The following is a 20,718-nucleotide window of genomic DNA, read 5'->3' as shown; positions in this document are numbered from 1 at the left end:
ATGATGCAAGACCCGGCTGTGCTGACATCAGTGATGTTTCATCACAGAACATTTCCAATAAAGACCACTGTGCTTATGATTGTCTCTGTCACCCGGGAGGACAAAAACTTTTCTGTTGTCTGTTTGTAGGTCACAAGAATGTCTCCTTTTGAGCTTTCCCACTATCACATTCCTCCCTCCTTCACTGCCCACATACACTGGGCCACACGCACTCAACTGGTCCAGTGCTGGCTTCAATATCAGCGGACAAATCTGTTGATGTCACCGGGGCACAACCACTGACAGTTTATAGACAAAATTCAGGTTGATGGGTGGTTTGATCAAGTAAGGAACGGGGGTGGAAGAAATTCTCCTTTTTATGAAATAGATTACTAACTTACTGGCAGAATATTCACCAAAAATATAAACACCACTCTAATGGCTGCAGCTCAGCTGAGTACAAATGCTGAAAGTATAGTCTTGACTTTATTCTGTAAAGTGCCTTGAGATGACTTTGTTGTGAATTGGTGCTTTAGAAATAAAGTTGAATTAAATTGAATTAAAAATAAGTACAACTATGTGTTGGAATAATAATGTTTGAATTAGGGATTTTGGCCTTACAGAACCACGCTTGCTGACTCCTCTTGTTTGCAGCCAAGCTGTAAAGTAGATAAATAGTATAAATCTTGTAGCTAACTCTGTACTTCAGTAGAATAAAGAGGTAAATCAAATATGCCAAAATGTATCAAAAGTAAAAACATTTGTTTTCCCTACTGCCTGTCACATTATCATCTTTTTAATGGTGCTTCAGCTGATAAGTTGCACTTTACAGTTGTAGCTGATAATGGTATTTGTGCTTTTAACTATTTAAAAAAAATATACAGAAGCCTCTGCAGTTTTGGTGGCTGCTCCAAAGGTTAATCTGTCAGGTCACAAAATTGTTTTGGGGGAAAGAAAAGAAGAAAGAATCATACTTTGCTGTTTGTTCTTTATCACTTCTTAGTGTGGGGCAGTACAGTGACTGAGTGGTTGGTGCTTCTACCTCACAGCTATAGGACCAAGGTTTAAATGCCCAGGCACTGAGGGACTTTGGGTGTAGAGTTTGCATGTTCTCCCTGTGCTCGCGTCTCCTTTGGGTTCTCTGGTGTCCTACCACAGTCCAAAGACATGCATGTTAGGTTAACTGGACAATTCTAAGTTGTCCTCTTTTTGTCTGTGAATGCTTCTACATGTCAGCCCTGAAAAACTAACTACCTGTTCAGGCTATACCCCACTATTTCCAAGTGAAAGCTGGGATCAGCTCAGGCATCCCCATAACCCGTAACACGATAAGCAGTTTAGATGATGGATGCATCAGAACCCAAGAACCATCTGAAAAACATAAGAAGAAGAATGTTATATTTGGCTGGTGACAGACATTTAAAATCTTACAAGGATCCTAAACTGTGGAAACCTTCAACAGTCTAAATTATTTTACTGCATTATTGTATTTTTTAATGTGAATTTGTAATTACATTACAACTATCACGTATATGTAAGGGTAAGAGGTAGAACATTTTCCTGTTGTTGAGTAAAATAAGGTGCAGAATCATCAAAGCTATACTTAAGAACAGTTTTTGTTGCAATCGGAATCCAACAGTTACATGAATCACCTCTATTTTGTTCACACCTTGGTTTCGTGGCTCTTTCACTTTGGTTTTCTGGGGGTGTCGTTGTGGTTGTGTTCACCACTGCTGTCTGTGAGACGAGGCGTGGACGAGATTGGGGAATGTTTCCCCAGGTCCCATAGGAAAACATTCAGGAAGCATGACGTGACACCCCAAATACTTGGTCAAGCTTGAGAGCAGGATGACACCTCCAGGAACTCCTCACATCCAGCATTTCTTCACAGGCCTGTGCGGCCATTGCTGTGGGCTGCCGGTGCCTTTGTTTTGGTTCCTCTCCAGCCCTGGGACAGTTGCCATCAGTGACTCACACACACTGGCTCTTGGCTGACGTTGACCGCTTTTCATCTCATGGTATTTTTTTCTTTTCAGTGAATTTCCCCTTGTTTTTCCAGCTACAGAATGTGGATGAAATAGCGGTGTTATCGTCTCAAAGTTTCCTGGACCTGTTCAAGGTCAGGAGCCAGTTGTTTGAGAGTAAGCAGGGGGACTTTATAAAGAGTTTGTGTGTGCACTGGGGTTTGAGTGCACTGATGCAAGTGAAATCCCCAAACAATATAAAGCCTTGGTTGTCGCTATTAAACAGGGATTGACGAAATGTGTGGAAGAAAAATGTCAGCCGTTGTAAACACAGCTGCCATTCAGCTGGAAATGGATAATAGCTTTACCCCAATGTGCTTATGTTTGGTCTCTTTTTTAAGCACAGTGAATTCCCCGGTCTCATCAGCATGCAGTGTACAGTCACTATCTGTTTTAGGTCAATTCAACTCATAAAGCTCCCCCTGAAACTAAAATGAAGAAAATCTGATTATGAAAGTGAGTCATATATAAATTAAAGGTGTATAGGTGTTAGGGTTTGATCACAAAGATATTTTTTAAATGAATGCTGAAATGACCCTACATCTAAAATGAGTGGCTATTCTAAGGAAAATATGTGATGTACCAGTAATCATGGGATCTACAACCAAATGGAAAAACAAAAAGAAGACGCAGCAGCCGCGAAACCACCAAGTGACTAGACACACATGTAAACTTCCTCCTTTCCAAACACTGTTTAACTGTTCAGTAGTTGTACAATATCACAACTCTCCTTTCATTAGCGTCACTGGCATGTCACTGTCCCCCCCACAAACAAAACGTATTTCAACTTGATGTGTGTGGGGACTCTTCGCCGCAGATTACTCAGTTCTACCTTGAAAGACTTTCAAGTGTCCTGGTAAAATATGACAATACTCTGAACAACGGCTGATAAAAGCCTCTGTCTGTGTTGTAGGTGCCCACTCACTGTATAAATACAGTGCCTATAAAAAGTATTATCCCCCACGAACGTTTTCACCTTTTGTTTTTTAAAACAATGAATGATGGTCAATTTAATTAGGCCTTTTTTGACAAAGGGTTACAAAAAAAGTAACACCAAATATCTACAGTATACATAAATTAAAATATAATACAGAAAAAGTGATTGCTTAATATTTTACACCTTAGAAGTAACTGTTTTCAAATGTTGCATAATTAGTAAAATGAAGATGTCTGAGTGCAGTAAAATGTGTTTAAAGGATTGTAGTATAAATTCATCTGCATCTGGAAGGTCGAGTTGCTGGTGAGACAGTATCCTGGCCATAAAAATCTACACTAAGAAAAACACTCAGAATGCATAGGATCTATTTTTAATAAGGAATAAGCTCCACCTTTTTTTTTAATGTGAAGAAGGGAGGTGGACGCCTCCACTGACACAGACTTGCTGCATGTTACTGGTAGCGATGCAGAGATATTCACTTCTATACATATTTGGATGGAGGCTCGACCTTCTGACCAATCAAAAAAGGCAAATATTTCTCTGTGATTAGTTTATTTTAGCTTTATATTTAGAAGGTTGTGCTTTCCCTTCGCTAGCCCACTGTGTCCTTTGTGTGTGGAGTTTGCATGCTCTCCCTGTGTTTGTGCTGCTTTCCTCTGGGTGCTCCAATATCCTCCCACAGTCCACAGACATGTTAGGGTAACTGGTGACTCTAATTTGCCTGTAGGTGTGAATGTTGTAGGTTGTCTGTCTGTGTATGTCTCTCTGTGTTGGTCCTGAGATAGACAGTATAGGGTGCATACCGCGTGTACCCTTGCCCTATGATAGCTGGGACAGGCTCCAGCCCCACCTATCCTAAGCAGGATAAGTGGCTGCAGATAATGGTTTCTGGGTGTCTAAGTAATGAGACTGCTACAGTATGTTTCAATATTGACAGCCCTACTAATTTCTGATGTTCCTGTTACTTGAAACTTGGATAATCTTTATGATCAAGCTCCATCATAGTTGAAAGACCTTAGTACCATACCATCCCAATAGACCACCTTTATCTCAGCATGCAGGTCTTAGCCATCAAGCTCCTCTCCTGTGGAACCGGCTCCCAATGCAGCTCTGGGGGACAGACACCATCTCTAATATTAAGACCAGGCTTAAAACCTTCATTTTTTTTAAACCTGTGTTGTCTCACTGTGAGCCAACTCTTAGACATGCCCACCCACCCCACTCTCAACATGCCCCTTCATTTATATCTCACTACTGCATGACATTAACTTTCTCTGTGCCTTTCTGCAGGTGTCCCTGGAGCTTTGGAGCTGTGTATTCACTGTGGAGTTACTGGTCCTACCAACCTACCCAGGGGTTGACAGTCACCCCAACCGGTCGAGGCATATGGTCGCCCACCCTGAGCCTTGTTCTGCCGGAGGTTTCTTCCGTTCAAAGTACTTTTTCCCTTTTCAGGTATTGCTCAGTAGGAATCTGTTGGGTTTTCTCTACACGTCTGTATAGTCTTGACTTTATTATGTTAAGTGCCTTCCGATGATTATAGGTCCTTATAAATAAAATTGAATTGAATCAAATTGAATTGAATGTTACAGAGCTAAGTGTTTTGCAAGCCAAAGACAAATTTGAATGTTCAATTGGAATCAGGAGGGGCCCAAAAAACAAATGTTTGCCCTCTAGAGGGCAAATCTGCTCAAGCTTCATATCAGGTCATAAGGTCATATCATGGGAAAGGGTTTGTTTCCCTGGCTTATCATTTAAAAAAGTATTACGTAATGTTCCTAAGAAAAGGACATTTAAATCATAATGTTTTCTGGGAACACTGTACAGTACCTCTGTGCTCCATCCTCTCAGTTTTCCAGGACCTGGCTCTTGACAAAACTCTGGTGAGTCAACATCCTCTCTCTCCTCGTGGACAAACACTACAGCTTTGAGCATTCCTGAACCACAGACACTCCTGCTCCACATCCCAAGCTTTCAAGCCGCCATGCTGTTCTCATTTTGTCTGACATGCTGCGAAATTAACACAACGTGTTGTACCCGTACTGTACTGTTCAGTCAGTGTGGACCTTGTTGTTTGTATTTGCTCGGCATCCCTAGGAAAAAATATAACTCCCAGAACTGGCTGATCCCCACCACTTCCTCTCTCGTGGAGACAGGAAGAAGTTACTGTCGCTGTTCTCTTTCAGCCCATGGGTGGTGGTGGTGGGGTGTCTACACGTCTGCAGTCACTGGTCACTGCACAAGTCAGTGCAGTTTTGTAGCTTTTTTTCCTTAACTTTATGGCTTTGGCAATTTCTTGGGAAAGGTTACAAAGCCTTGGAAAGGGTTTTCAATAGAGTCCACAGTGTGTTAAAGATATAAGCCCATGATACTTCCTGCTATTGTAGTTGAGGACTTTCTCTGTCGTTGTGTGCACACTCACAGCTGTCAAGTGGTTTTATATAACAGACGTTCAGTTTTTAACCCTTGCATATGTGCATCAAATTAGATATGTCTGGTCTGGGTTTTTTTGTAATTGTGCAAAAATGTGATTGACAGATGTGCGCATCCAACCCAAGCTGGGTTCACATGTGGGACAAAAGAAAAACTTACAGAAAAAGGAAGGGTATTGTCTGCACACTGGAATCAAATGCCACATTTTACATTTGAATTGTTTTACATGTAAATATGACCCCAACTTTCCATATTTGGGGAATAAATTACCTGTATGCATTTCCTATGGAAATTAATTGGACTGGATCTGTTGTTTTGGTCAATTATAAACTGAGTGCGACGCTATGTTACGTGTCAGATGTAAGATGAGAGATCTAATTAGTATCTAAAGTGAAGCTGCTAATGCAACCGCAAGGGGACACAAGCCAGTGTCTGTAGGACTGACAGTAGGGACTTTGAATGTTGGGACTATGACAAAGAAGGTTAGAGAGTTGGTAGACATGATGCAGAAAAGGAAGGTGGATATACTGTGTATCCACGAGTCCAGGTAGAAAGGTAGCAAGGCTGGAAGTTTAGGAGCAGGATTCAAGTTGTTCTACCATGGGTCAGATAGGAAGAGAAATGGAGTAGGAGTTATACTGAAAGAGGAGTTGGTGAGGAATGTTCTAGAGGTTAAAAGAGTATCAGACAGGTTGATGAGTCTGAAGCTGGAAATTAAAGGCGTGATGTTCATTGTTGTGAGTGGTTATGCCCCACAGGTAGGATGTCAGTTTGAAGAGAAGGAGAAATTCTGGAGTGAGTTAGATGAAGTGATGCAGAGCATCTCCACAGGTGAGAGAGTAGTGATTGGTGCAGATTTCAATGGACATGTAGGTGAAAGGAACAGGGGTGAAGAAGGTGCAGGACTTTAAGTACTTAGGGTCAACAGTTCAGAGCAACTGAAAGTGTGGAAAAGGGGTGAAGGGGCGAGTGCAAGCAGGTTGGAACGGGTGGAGAAAAGTGTCAGGTGTAATGTGTGATAAGAGTATCAGCGAGAATGAAAGGAAAGGTGTTCAAGACGGTGGTGAGACCAGAGATGTTGTTCGGCTTAGAGACAGTGGCACTGAAGAAAAGACAGGAGGCAGAGCTGGAGGTAGCATAGATTAAGATGTTGAAGTTCTCTTTGGGAGTTATGAGGATGGACAGGATCAGGAATGAGGACATCAGAGGGACAACTCATGTTAGATGTGTTGGAGATAAAGTCAGAGAGGCCAGATTGAGGTGGTTTGGACATGTTCAGAGGAGAAACTGTGAATATATCGGTAGAAGGATGCTGAGGTTGGAGCTGCCAGGCAGGAGGTCTAGAGGAAGAGCAAAGAGGAGATTTATGGATGTAGTGAGAGAGGACATGAAGTTAGTTGCTGTGAGAGAAGAGGATGCAGAGGACAGAGTTAGATGGAGACACATGATTCGTTGTGGCAACCCCTGAAAGGGAGCAGGAAAAGAAGAAGAAGTTAAAGTGAACCTCGTTATAGGATTCATTGCAACTGCAACTGAAAACTAACCAGAAACAGTTTTTATATCAGGCAACTATTTTTGTATCTCTTACGTGTGTCTGTGTTTTGTGTGTGTGTGTGTGTCTGTGTGTGTTTCTATGTGTGTATGTGTGTGTGTGTGTGTCTGTGTGTGTGTCAGGGAGTGTATGAGTGGGCGGGAACATCAGCACATTGGCAGATGGTTCCTTATCTTGTGTGTTCTCAAACATCATAAAGCCTGATGAAAAAGAGGAACTCTTTTAACAACTTCAATTTGTGGCCCATGGTACGTCACGCATACACACGCCACATGTTTCACATCCTGAAAACTATCAACTCAAACTCAACTAGCTTGTAAATGATTAGGTTCAATCTAACTGCCTAGGTCTGCTGCTATAGCAAACTCACAAACTCTAAGCCTTGATTCACCACTTCGGGATGTTTGTACCACCTACTAATATGTGAAAATATACTTAAAAAACAAATGAATCATTTGTTTACTTCAGACCATTCTGAGAATAGCCACATGCAGCTGTACGATTTCCTGAGCTGGCACTAAATGGTCGAGAAGGCCTGACGCAAGAGCAGCAAAAGTAAATTTAAAAGTATATTTTCACACCTGTAACCCCCTTAAAGAGGAAATAAGTATATCATGTATCAAAGTGTGTGTGTATAAGTGTGTGCGTGTGTGTAGGTGGGTGATGTGCAAGGGCAGTCAGTTGTTACTTTTTATGCTTTATGATTTCTTTTAATCAAAAAAATGCTTCATGAAATTGATTGTTTTAGGATGTATCTGATTTGTACAGATTTGTGGGTTTACACCAAAAAAATTCAGATGAGAGCTCAGAACACACGACTCAAAGGCAGCAGGTTAAAGTTCAAAACGGTTTGCTGTTATTTAGCATAGAAAGACAAAGCAAGGTGCACGAACAACAAGCGACCAGGTAACGTTCAGCACGCAGATGTTTACTCTGGCCAAGGCACAAAAACGGGCAGACAAAAATGTACAAATTTCAGAAAGGCGAGCAAAGGTAAAAAAAAAAAAAAAAGAAGACACAACAAACCGTAACAGACAAGCAAGATAAAAAGTTGGAAAGTACTGATACAAAGGCCTAAGACAATGTGGCAGACAGCGACAAACATTAACTTTGTTTATTGAAGCTTAGAGTGATGGACTAGTGAGCAGCAGGTGCACTGGAGAAGGGGAGGTGGCTGGTCTGGAACCCCAGAGAGGCTAAATGAGGTAATGAAAAATGAGAAACCTGTAACGTGTGTGACAGTTACAGCAGCTTATGTTAAACACACTTCAAAATGACTCATACACACTGTACAGCACAGACTGAGTTGCACTGAAAGACGGGTGATGAAGATAAACAGTGAACTTTACTGTTGTGGGTCTTCTTATCTGCACATCTTTCAGCATGTCTGACACACAAGCTGTTGAATTACTGGGACGTGCATGAGCCTTGTATTTACATTGTTATTTACACTGATCAGGCTCAGTGTTTAATCGCCCCGGTCTTTTTATTGTTGTGGTGGACAAGGGTCAGCATCGGAAAAGCTCAGTGCTCGACAGGTGACATAGCAGGCTGCAGACATCGCAGCGTTAACAACAGCAGGTGGTTTTTACGTTGTGGAGAAAGATGTTCACGAGCTTAAATGTCATAGACCATGAGCACGCTGTTCATCTCAAGTTCAGAGATGTCTGTAAAAACAGCAAAGAAGGAAGACAAGACAATAACTTTAGCAATATGAGCAAAGGTGGGTTTTATTGAAAGAGCGGAACTATATACAAGTTATGATGCTCTAAGTAAGTGCAGTAGCAGTGAACACTCTTTTCCCCCTTTGGACTGACAAACTAAATTCTCAAGTAAAGATTTCATTCTAAGTCCCTGTTCCTGTCGTTCTCTAACACTGTGACTCTAAAATGTATTTTGAAAAAAAAAAAAAAAATTCTTTATCATTATTGATTCAGAGCTTAGTGCTCAGCTAATCTGCTCCTCGGGACTGAGTGGGTGCTGTTTCAACAGATTTCATCTATAGTGGGCGGTAAATTAGCAAACAACCACACCACAGTCATCAGACTGTGTTTGTATGTTTGAAATTCTGCAGCTCGAGGAAACAGACGGTTAAAGCCACACGAGACAATATAACCGTTAAGGTGTGAGCTCACTGCTGCTGCTGCTGGGAAACCTAATAAAGGATCTTTATCTCAGACGAGGCTTATGAAGAGCATGCATCACTTTGCATTTATTCAAGTGTGCACATACTGAAGCTGTTAAGGATAATGGAAGATAATACACCTGTCCGTATCCCAGCCAGGTGTCCAGTCTCGTGTCATGCCTGCTTATTTTATTGCGTGTTACCTGCTCTTTATTAAAGTCACACTCTGAACTATAAACGAGATGATCACATACATATAATGATGTCTCTTCTTTAACCTTACAGTCAGTTATATTGCCTTATCTTTGCTGTGGATTTCCGGCAGACACATCCTGTACCTTGACAGACCATGCAACTCCTCGTCCTAAGTCACACAACTCCAAAAGCAGCCACTCACACTTTATGGAGCCCCCAAACTTTCCCCGACAGGGAATGCTGAACTCCGAAGGTCACTGTTAAGTCTGACACAAGCTTTCACTTTGACTCATGATGCATGAATTGATTAGAATATCAGTCTGGACAGACATGACATGTAAAACACAACTTTGTGAGTGGTTTCCGGACAAACATCATGTGGTAATTATAGTTCTAGCTGCAATAGGTCTGCATGAGAATACAATTGGAGATTTGTCTGATATCTGGTCCTCTGTGCAGATAAGAATAATGAAGTGGTGAGAACAAACATTTAAACACTTCCATAATATTTAACCATTTGCACAGATCTGTTCATTTGACCAGATGCACTAAAACTGCCCAGTGGAAAAGTGCTTGAGAAACACCCCTCTGGTCTGAACTGTTTAGCCGCAGTGGCTCAACTTTGTCCTGCAGACCCGACTCTTTCCTTCCGTTTTCAAAGCTCATATCTCATTGACGACAGTTCTACTTTTCTAACTGTTGCAAAAAAGTATTTCAGTGACCAAGCTTCATATGCAATTTTGATTACTTTTACAGAACACTCCCAGCAAACAACATCTTCTCTTGAACATTTAACAAATTTGCAGAAGTCTGAAAAATAAATGGGAGCAGAGGGACTATGACATGACTGCTGTAAGCTTGTTTAGATTAACAAATGGGGTCAAGGGGCCCCTTAAGCCAATTATACTTTCAGTTTTGTTCATCTCCACTGCCAGCAAGGATTGGGTACTAAATCGATTAGTTTATTGGGAGACATGGAAAACCACTCCAAAACTCCAGTAATTTTATTTTATTAAGCAATATATCACACATTTGGGGTTGTTTTGGATTTGTTTGATTTTTATGGCGTTAAGATTGTTTTTCTCAACTTGAATAGTTTTTTATGTTTTGTGCAGTAAAGGCAGTAAAGTGACAGCTTACTTTGAGAATGCAGGATACAGTTCGCATCCTTCACTGTCAGTGGTTATCTTGACTCATAATCTTGACTTTATTCTGTAAAGTGCCCTGAGATGACTTTGTTGTGAATTGGCGCTATATAAATAAAGTTGAATTGAATTGAATTGAATTGGTAGAGTTTGTGTCACTGATCCCTAAAAAGCTTGTTCAAAAGAAAAAAAAAAGAAATGAGCAGTTTATACTCAAACCTACTGCTGCACAGACAAAATAAATGTACCACTTACTAATCAAAACTGGTGATTTAGCAGGAGAATGACATCCAAACAGCCCCTTTACTCTAAACTCCTGCTGTGCTGAGCACCCATGCCCTCTGCTTGTTTAGCCCCTCTGTCGCCTTTAAATGGTCCGTTCACGCATAGTTTTTAGTGTAACGTCATTTTAACCACAGTAATTATCCCCTCGTTATCCATTAAGCCCATTCGCTCCGAGCCCATGTTTTGAGCATCAGCAAGCATGCCCCTTCTGCGTCTCCTTGTTTCAGGCACAGCATGAAGTGGGCCCCAACACATGGCCACATACCATCGCTCACCATCATCAACACTCCTTATGCATCTGTGACTGAGCAGCAGAGGACAAAGGGATCAACGCTGCAGAGCCAACAGAGAGAGTGACCACTATGACCTAATGGGTCAGCTGGGAGCCAAGAATGAAAAGACTCTGAGCAACCCCCGCCCTGCACACGCTCTCTCTCTCTCTCTCAGAAACACACACACACACACACACACACACACAGCAAGCTCATGGACTGAAGCTGCCATGGGAATATCAGACCATGCGAGAGGAGAAATCCGCATTCATCTGCAGGAGCTGAAAAGAGAGCGGTTGTGTTTGGAATTTTTGGGTCATGCTTTTCTCTGCACATTCCTCACTATTTTCCCCAACAATAAACTGTGTCAGAGCTAATACAACAGCCCCCATTCTGGATACCTCACACCACAAAAAGCCCCAAACTATCTGAAACCACACAATTACCTCCACCAGTGATAACATCCTTAAAAGGAGGAAGAGCTGAAAGCTTACTATTTTAGACGTATCACATGGAAAAGACTCGGGGAACTAACACCTTATGTGTGTGCACGAACTCTGTTTGGCAAATACGATTCCCACAAACAGTTGTGGCCTGTGGAACATAATAGCTTTTCTTGCAAATTCCGCACAAAATAATGACCATGTAATCTGTAAATGCCACATCTTTTATTTTTAGGAATCATAGCTTAGGCTGAAAATAATAAAACTGGACCACTGTGAATCTCCTAAAGCAGATTTCAAATTTACAAAAAAAGTCTCACAATCACAGTTATAATGGGTCATTTCTTCACCTGTCACAATAAACGGTTTGCATGCAGTAAAAACTGAAAAATGCTTCATTCTGTAGATAAACCAAACATGTAAAAATAAATAAATAACTTAAAGAACAAAACAATTGGAAAAAAAAAGTTATGTACACACAGAAACACTAAAAGCTACTGAATGTAGCCAAATGTTCATGGTCCACCCATTCAAACATGGAGATGTACAGTTGTAGCAGTAACACTTAGGCCGCAGTCTCTTCACTCTTTGGGGCAGCTTGCTCTTTTTTCTTTGGAAATTTAATTTGACAGTCACTGGTGTTTTAAGTCTTTGGGTCTGTTCCCTGGGAAGTTCAGGTGAACAGCTCTGTATGCTGCTCACAATTTGCTCTCCTCCTCTTCCAGCGGTCGGTTCAAACCTGGGATGAATTTGAGGAGGCGTCTACGAAAGCTTTTCGGTTTGGGCTTCTTCTGCAGCGAGTTAAACCCTCCCTGCTTGTCCCCTGAGGTGGAGGACGAAGGTCCCCTCATGTAGCTGCGTGTGCTGGCACTGCGGGTAAGCTGCGTTTTGGCTGTGGGGAAGAGCTCACTGGCTGGTCGGAGACGCTGCTGCCTCTGCAGCGGCTGCTGTTCTGTCTTCTTGCCTGTGCTGCCATTGTCTGAATCTACACTGCCATCCGGCTGGTACAGGCAGGTCTGGTAGAGAGGGTCGTCCTCGGTGGCCGTGCTGAGAAAGCTGGCGCTGCTGCTGGTGCTGCCGGTGCCGCGGAGGGCTCTCTGAGCCGCAGGGCTGGGAGCACCAAGGCTGCCGTACACACCTGCAGACTCCAGTGACTCGTACAATGCAGCATCAGTCATTACTATGCCTGCAGGGAAGAACGTCAGAGTCAGGATAGTGGCCTACCACAAATATTATGACTTAACACAGGCACGCGGGTACTTTCCAAACTTAAAATATTAACTTGATGATTAATCTGTTGTGTCTAACATCAAATGTACAGTTACAATATAAGATGAGGAAAAGCAAGAACAATCAATCAGAACTAAGATACATAAAGAGGCTATTTATATCTTTTAAAAATAAAAGACATACCATGAACAAGCCTCTGCTCCTGCACTGCCAACGACCGATATTCATCCCATTTCTCATGAAGAGTTTGCTACAAAGGAAGGCACATAAAAGAGTTACAACTATGACAAGAAACATCCAATGCAGACACAAACAAGGACTTAAACCCTAAAGTAACTTAATGTGAAAAGGGCAGAATATACTCCGTTAAAGAGTAATGGCTCGCCATTTCTGCTAAAGCACCAAATTGACAAACTGACACAAAACGTGCTTGCCGGTGACTTAGGTCGACATTTTTTAGTCAGTGATTGTGTTTTTACTCATACAGTAGCACTGCATGAGTTTATATATGCTATACTTTCTATAGGATATTGACTTCTACTGACATTTTAATCCCGAGGATATAAAAAGCAGTTGTGTTTAACCTCTTTAACTTTAAAAAGTTGGATTAGTATCGCAGAAAAGGGCTGTGTTACAGCGGATTAGAGCGGGACAGCTGCTGTAATCTTGGGGGAAAGCTTGCTCACTCGAGCCACCAGTTAAGAATGTGTGCAGCGAGCAGCGGGCCTGCTGGAGAAACTGCTGATGCAACAGGTGGTGCTGCTGGAGAGACAGGTGTGGAGAGAGGGGGAGGTGGCTGTGTCTAAATCTGTGATATAATGTGTGTGTGAGGGGCTTCTGGACACACAATTAGGCTTACACACTGCTGACAAATTGGGGGGGGGGAAAAAAAAAAAGCTCACCTTGAGATACTGGAGCCGGGCTTCCAGCTCCGCTTTTCGGATTGAGTCACTGTAAACCGTCTCCAGCCTGTAAGTGAAAAACCAGAAAGAAACAGTGCAACAGGAAGCTACTTGGGCAGAAAACAGTGAGAGAGGGTCGACCACCGTCATAAGCCGACGGTGGGAAAGGGTCTGGTGTCAAACAGTTTACAAGAGGGGAGGAGGCGGATAAGGAACATATACAACTTCCACTCACACACTTAAGTGCTGCAAGTCCTTTTGAGTTACACAGTTGAGTTGGGTTTAGTGTGTTAAAGTGTTATTTTCAGCATAACCCTTAAAACAGACTTTAGTTGTAAGTCTAATTTGATGATGTCACTTTTCTTAGGCTGGCTTTTTGATGCGGTTCACCTCACTCCTTCTGCAGCAACAGGGCCTCACTATTTGTTCTATTTGTCTTTTACAAGTAAGGAAAAGAGTGTGGTTCACATAAAACCTTCACACAGAAAATACAGACAAGCATATTATGGTGTAAAATTGTGGTGTTTTTTTTTTTTTTGTTGTTGTTGTTGAATGGTCCATCTGACTGACCAAAGTCCAAATGAATCAGGACTCCAGGACTGTAATTTGAAAATATTGGCAGAATTGTCTCCAACTTGAGAAAGACAAACTTTGCTGAAACTGAAAGACTTAATGCAGAACAGACGCTTGTCTGAGAATGAACAAAAACCGCCTTCATATTTTAAATTAGTCCTACGCTTTTGTTAAATAAAAATCACCTGTATTGCTTTTCTTCCCCGATTCCTTCCTCTTCTAATTTCAAGGCCCTCTTGCCCAAGGAACAAATCTTTCTGACACGAGTACTAAAAGTCTGGTTAGCATCTCAACACTTTTAATAGGTCTCTGTACGCACATGAATTAGATTCTTTGAACTTAAGAAGTGCTTCTCATGTGTGTCTTGACACTACCCACTTTGTGAGCCGCTGAGGTAATAAATTAACTGGTGATCAAAATTGATTAAAATGTGACTAATCTTTTTAGCACTGTAACAAATTGAGAAGCCCCATCATTATTGTTACGAATTAGGCTGCTACTGCTGTTGGTGTCTTTTGTAAGTCTGTTTACCTGATTGTGTTACCACAGGCTCTGATGAGCTGGACAATCTCTTTGTGCCGAAATCCCTCCACGGTGGTCTCGTTCACACTTGCAATAGTGTCCCCTGCAAACACACAAGAACAACGTGTGTGTTAACCAGCAGCCATCACCACATCAATCCAATGAGGCTTCAATTACTGTACTTTAAGCTGCAGCCATCTGAGGCTCGTTTGATTCTAAATCAAGCCTTGACACATGTGTGACACAAACGTGGAGGACCATGCATGTGCAGTCGTGGCATATGGCTCGTCATCACACTGCAGCAACTTCGTGTGTAAAGAAATTACTTCGCTTTGGCAAAGCCACGAGATGCTTTGCCAGTTATTTTCTCAATCAATTGATTCTAAAACATCACACACTAGTGAAAAATGCCCATATTTTCCTAAAGCATCACTGACCAAAACTAAATTCAATTCAGTTTACTGTATAATAATTAAAAAAAAAAAGCACCAAAGTTTCAAATTTGACAACCTTGGACTCTATCAATTTACACCTATTATAAACATAGTGGGTGACTCATTTTCTTCGGTGCAGTTTTACCAAACAATGATGGTTTATGCATGAGTGAGTGTCACACCATGAAGTTTCAGATTTAGTTTTAAAATGTGGTGTGGACTCTCATACGTGACTCTAGGCCTCTTTGTGAGCCTTCAGCACAAAGCCTATTTTCTTCTTTCAAAAACCACAGTGAGGTCACTGTGCTCGCAGCACGACGTAGGGAACAAAAGTGCGAGCATGCGAAGAATTTAGGAAGTGAAACTAAAGTGACAAGTGCAGGATGGATGAAGCTCAGGGGGTGGCAATGTCTTTTTTTTTGACACACGGTTAATCTGGTTTATAAACTCATGACCAGTTTGTTGCTTGGCAAGTTACCAAGTTCTTCCTCTAAACTCCTCCTCCTGTAAAAACATTTTGTGCTTATTTCTTGCCAGTTTAAGGAAAAGCCTGTTTACTAAATGCAAACAACACTCCCGGCATTTGAGAGGCTGTCCTTGCTTTACTACATCTGGCACATTGGTGAGACAAACTCACAAATATGCGATGGCTGAAATAGATGCTCGGCGAGTTGTTTGTTAACTGGAAAATATGTACACACAACATCACATTTTTACTTCCCTAAACGGTCAGTCGATACTCATGAGTGTTTCTGTTAATGTACCGTACACAAATGTCACCTGGCAACAAGGATGAACTGAAGCAAAACCTCCTGTCATGCTCACTTCCCCTCATTTTTATTTCAAGCCTTTTCCCAAGTTATTTCAGGCTTTTATTAAAACACTAAGACAAGAACAATACACAATAATAACTCACCAACTTTAAGTCCTGCTTGCTGGGCCGGGCTGTCTTCGTGCACCTTACACACAAACGTGCACATCTCCACTGAGTTTTGGTCCTGATGGTGAAGGCCGTAAGTCTGAAAGAGACAGAGCAATCCTCCTCAACAAAAGAAAATGGAAAAAGTATTTCATTTCCTTCCTTGTTCTTGATACATCGGAACTGTCTTACACAATATGACGAATGTCAGCCATTATGAAATAATGTGACCCCACAGATAAGCCACTGAATGACACTCTGAGGAAGCCATGACGGACAATGTAGGAAACCAGATCACATCACTCAACATGCCGAGGTATGGTGCAAGCATACACAAATGTAGAAGGTGGTTTCTCTTAATCTTAATCAAAGGTAAGTTGCTGGTAGAGCTTTCATCATAAAACTGACACTGACAACTGAAGTTAAATTCTTTATAGTTTTGCTGATCTCCCAAAACTCAGAATATACAATGTCAGAATACTTAAGGACAAGTTTGGTTGTTTTGACACTGTAGTATCTGCCCTATTTTAATAAAGTAAATAATCTGAGTACTTCGTCCACTACTAAAAGGATCTAATATTATGTTGCCTCGCAAACAGCCTTTGTTACTTCCATATGTATGAGCATGCTGCCAACCACAATGTCTCTGCAGAAGGCCACAGACTTCCCCATGGCCCCCAGTCCACATGCTGCTTCTGATGAAGGAGTCTGAAACGCAGGGACTTTTTCTAAACAAACAAACCAAACAGAAAAACTGACAAAGCAGTGGGAGTGTCTTTTAAAACCTAACCCCGGGCATTGAGCGTTACATCTGTTGTGACTCCAGCTTGGACGCATTTGTCCTATGGAAATTTGAAAACAGATTGAGATCTGCCTATGTCCGTGTTTGCTGCTGGTGAGCTTCCTTCTCAGCAGAGCGAAAGATAAACATTAAACCATGCAAATGCAACTGAAACGCAAATATCACATTTACATGCCAGCTTCTCCACTCAACTTTAGTGTTGAAATAGCCGACTCTGAGGGAGGAAAGCTGCCAGAAACGCAAGACTCCAAACTCATCTCAATCTTTCTCTGCTGACAGTCAAACTTGCTCTCATCATTTCACTTCCTTCTGGCTACAGACAGGAAGGGTGGGAACATTCAACAAAACCATAAATAGAACAATATATTTTTTCCATGATGAAGTATTTTACTTCCCATAACTTTAACTGACCACCAGAGCATTACAGTATTCATGTTACTGCAAACAGACTCCAAACGTGGCATTTAATCATTGCAGTTAAACTGAAGAATGGGAGCTGTTAAACAGAGCTGACATTGTGAGGCCACGCTTCAGAGAGGCCAGAGGAAGGTGAGAGAGATCAGAGAAACAATGAGGTCAAATGTGCAAAGTGTCTGGTTGGGAGTAAAGCGGGCATTACAAAGTAAGCGTGTGAGTAAACCGCACAGCTTAAAATAAAGACGCCAGGGGAGAAAAAATAAAAAATCTCCTCATCTCCTCCTGAGTCATGGGACTAACTATCAACGGGATGTTTGACTGATATGCTGCCTTTCACCCCCGCCAGCGCAGGTAACCGCTCACTTACAGAGGTTTACCCTACAAGACACTACAGTCAAACAAGTTGCATCATCTGTTGACAGAGATGTGGCTGATCAGGGAAATCCTGTCAAATAGCACTCGAGAGGTTCAAAAATCCCCCTACCACACAACCTGCCAAACAGCCCATAGCTAATCCTCTTACCTGGATTTCAAAGCCAAACGTCTCCCCTTCATTCTTCTCCAGAAACACCAGCTTCCTGGAAACACAAAAAGATTTTTTAAAACATACATTCGACTTTAAATTAGCTCTTTTCTGTATATACTGCAGGCTCCACAACCTTTTTCATATCCTAACATTTCTTTAAGAAATCTGAGCCTCCCTATAAAATAATGAGAGCAAGAGCCTAAACCTTCTGACTAATGAAAACCTAGTTAATAAATCAGTGAAAAAAAATCAACTAGCATTTATTTTCATTAGAGATTACTGAACACCTTTATGTCATCAAATATTCTTTCAGGCTATGTGTCCAGTGGTTTAAACCATTTTAAGCTAAAAAACATGAGATTTATAGCCTATGTATCAACATTTGACTAATGATGATAACAACCAAAGATTGGAATAATCACTTAAGAATTCCACACAGAAAAATCCAAAATGTCCAACTCTGGATTAGTCTCTTCTGTGTGTGTCCTTATACAAACTACATAACAAGATAACTGCCATGAATGTCAGTTGCACAGCACTTCTTCTGTGTCCAGTGGACCAATGTACAACAGACTAATATACAGAACAAGGGTCTGTTAGCCGTTGGATTGCAGAGGCGGCAAAATACATGAAAATTCATGAGCAACCTCCAACAATATCATGCATAGAAATGTGTGCCATCATCGGAGATCACTGTTTGAATTTTGGAGATTTCACTCAGAGATAAAAACTACCCACAGGAAGAAGATGTTGCCATGAAAACATCACTGTAAAGAAAGGAGGGCAAACAATAAAGTTCAAAGAGAAATGTTAGTGAGTGATGAGCGATAATGTACCTTTGTGGTTCTGATGACTGTGTTAGGGGTTTCCACTTCTGGTGCCCGCCACCCTGCAAGAACAAAATGAAACAAGGCATCAGACTACCTGTGTGATTACTCATGAGGGTATCCCCCCCCAAACATCTTTCCAGGACACACCCACTGTACACATCGGTGCACTGACCGGTCTATCACCGAAGCTGCATACGTACACTGTGGACGTTTAAGGCACTGAACCATTATATTGGTATGGAGACATTGGCACCGAAACCAGAAATGCTTGTCTGGCGGCTCTTTGTTTACTTCATGCAGGCACAACATTAGATAGGAAGCTCGGAGCAACTTATTTTAGCTGTCGTACCAGGTCGTGTGCCTTCAGGTGCCGAAACTGTTGTCCTCTCTCAAATTTGAGCTCATTTAGAACAGTTTGTACAAACACCCAACTGTTAAATAAAACAAATAAGCCATAGCAGTAAACACAGCAGGTCAGGACTGTGCCCTACCTGAGGGTGTAAATGAGAAAGGTATTTGTTTTGAAAGCTTAACTACATCCCATACAATGAACCTACCTCTGTTCCAACTCAATCATTTTTCAAATGCAGCTCCTGTGAAAGGCTGCTTTGTGCTACAGTAGTAAAATGTTGCCTTCTTTTGCTTTCCCAACACATACAGAATTGTCCCGCACCCATCTCAAAGAGTGCATTTATTCCCAAATACCCAGAGAGACCAACGGGGGTGGATTGAGCCCGATCTCCATCCCTGCATGTGCACAATGCACTGTTGTAGCCGCTCACGCTGGCTACTGAACACTTGAAACATGTAGGTTTGTGGATAACTCTGCTTCTTTTCAAACAGTACACTGCTGCACGTCTGCACCTTTGCACTAGTTTCCAACTTTTGCCAGACACAGTTGAGCTTTGTGAGACACACAACCCAGAAAATGTGTCAATTGACCCACAAAGCACTAACTTTTTACTAGAATGACTGTATGTAACAGTGTAAAAAGTTGGTTTTACTATATGGCCACAAAGAAAGGGAAACTTTAGGTATCGATCAACAAATCCCTATTAGGACGCAGTTATGGTCTTTAAATCCTTCATTTCTTTTTAGTTCAGTTATCTTATGTGCTCTGATTTTGAAATGTCTTATTTGTAATTTCTTATTTTTGAAATAAAGAAAACCTGTAGAGGCTAGGGAGTCAAACGGTGATGACTGAGCTGATACAGCTCTTCTGTGGGGCCAGTTGTCAGCAAAGTGACCACAGCAGTCGACCTCATAATATATCTGCCCAGAAATTTGTGAAGGTCAACACTTTCATTCGTGTTACTGCACATAGAATATGAAGAATTGGACCCTGGTGTATCTGACACAGCATAAATCAGATTGAGTGTTTGGGTGGTCTACACTTGTCCCTGGTTAGGTTACTGATGGGTCCCCTCGGTGAGATGCCCCATAATAAATCACCTTTCAGTCCCGAGGACTAAAGTTTTTGGACATCACTTGCAGCTACTGATGATTTCAATAACAATTTAATACTAATAAAACGAAGCTTGTTTCTCTAGAGAGGATAAGGTTGGATACAGTTAACATAATATCTTAATTTAAACACATAAAAGAGCGGATCAAGTTAAGTGATCCTGTTTAATTTTGACTCACTCAGCCAAACAAACTTATTCAGTTCCAAAAACGTGTTACCATTTGCTTTTCTTTTACCTTTTTGTAGTTTCTGGGCAACGTTCCACCCGAATAAGCCAAAGTCTTGTAGTTGTAAACCTCTGACGAGTTTGCCTGTAAGCCCGTCGTCCTGCAGCTGTCCGACTTAGACGAAGGGAAATAAATGTCGTGGTCCTGGGATGCGGGTCCACTCTCCGGCCCGCTGGAGTTCACCTTCTTCAGCCTCCGTAACGTCATGGTGACTTCATGTGCGGCTGTGAAGGGCTGCCGAAAACTTTTTTACTTATTTATTTATTTATTTAAATGATCTCGTTGTCCTCCAGCTGGGTAAAACAGGGGACACAGACGCTGGCGGAGTGAGTTGTGAGCCTCAGTGTGGAGCCAACCACAATTTCACTTCTGTGTTTCTTGAGAAGAAACCGGAGGCGGGGGCTTTGTTGTGAGGGACGCAAATGAGTGCCAATGGCGATGTTGACGTGCATCCTCTCTGCCGCCTTCGCGTGCACCTCGG

General features: G+C 41.8%; 1 protein-coding gene across 1 annotated transcript; it reads right to left on the bottom strand.

The window, feature by feature from the left end:
* Positions 1-11,598: 11,598 nt before the first annotated feature.
* Positions 11,599-20,628, bottom strand: tamalin (trafficking regulator and scaffold protein tamalin). Its single transcript, XM_067526998.1, has 8 exons — positions 20,247-20,628; positions 18,552-18,604; positions 17,713-17,767; positions 15,968-16,070; positions 14,627-14,720; positions 13,523-13,589; positions 12,804-12,870; positions 11,599-12,576 (listed from the first exon to the last, which is right to left on the bottom strand). Exons 1-8 carry the CDS (start codon positions 20,442-20,444, stop codon positions 12,089-12,091), a joined length of 1,125 nt encoding a protein of 374 aa, XP_067383099.1. The 5' UTR covers positions 20,445-20,628; the 3' UTR covers positions 11,599-12,088.
* Between the last annotated feature and the right edge of the window lie 90 nt (positions 20,629-20,718).

The sequence above is a fragment of the Channa argus genome, chromosome 13, assembly GCF_033026475.1.
Source record: "Channa argus isolate prfri chromosome 13, Channa argus male v1.0, whole genome shotgun sequence".
Lineage (NCBI taxonomy): Eukaryota > Metazoa > Chordata > Actinopteri > Anabantiformes > Channidae > Channa > Channa argus.
Note: the sequence above shows the minus strand (reverse complement) of the source record. Positions and strands in the feature narration are given on the sequence as shown.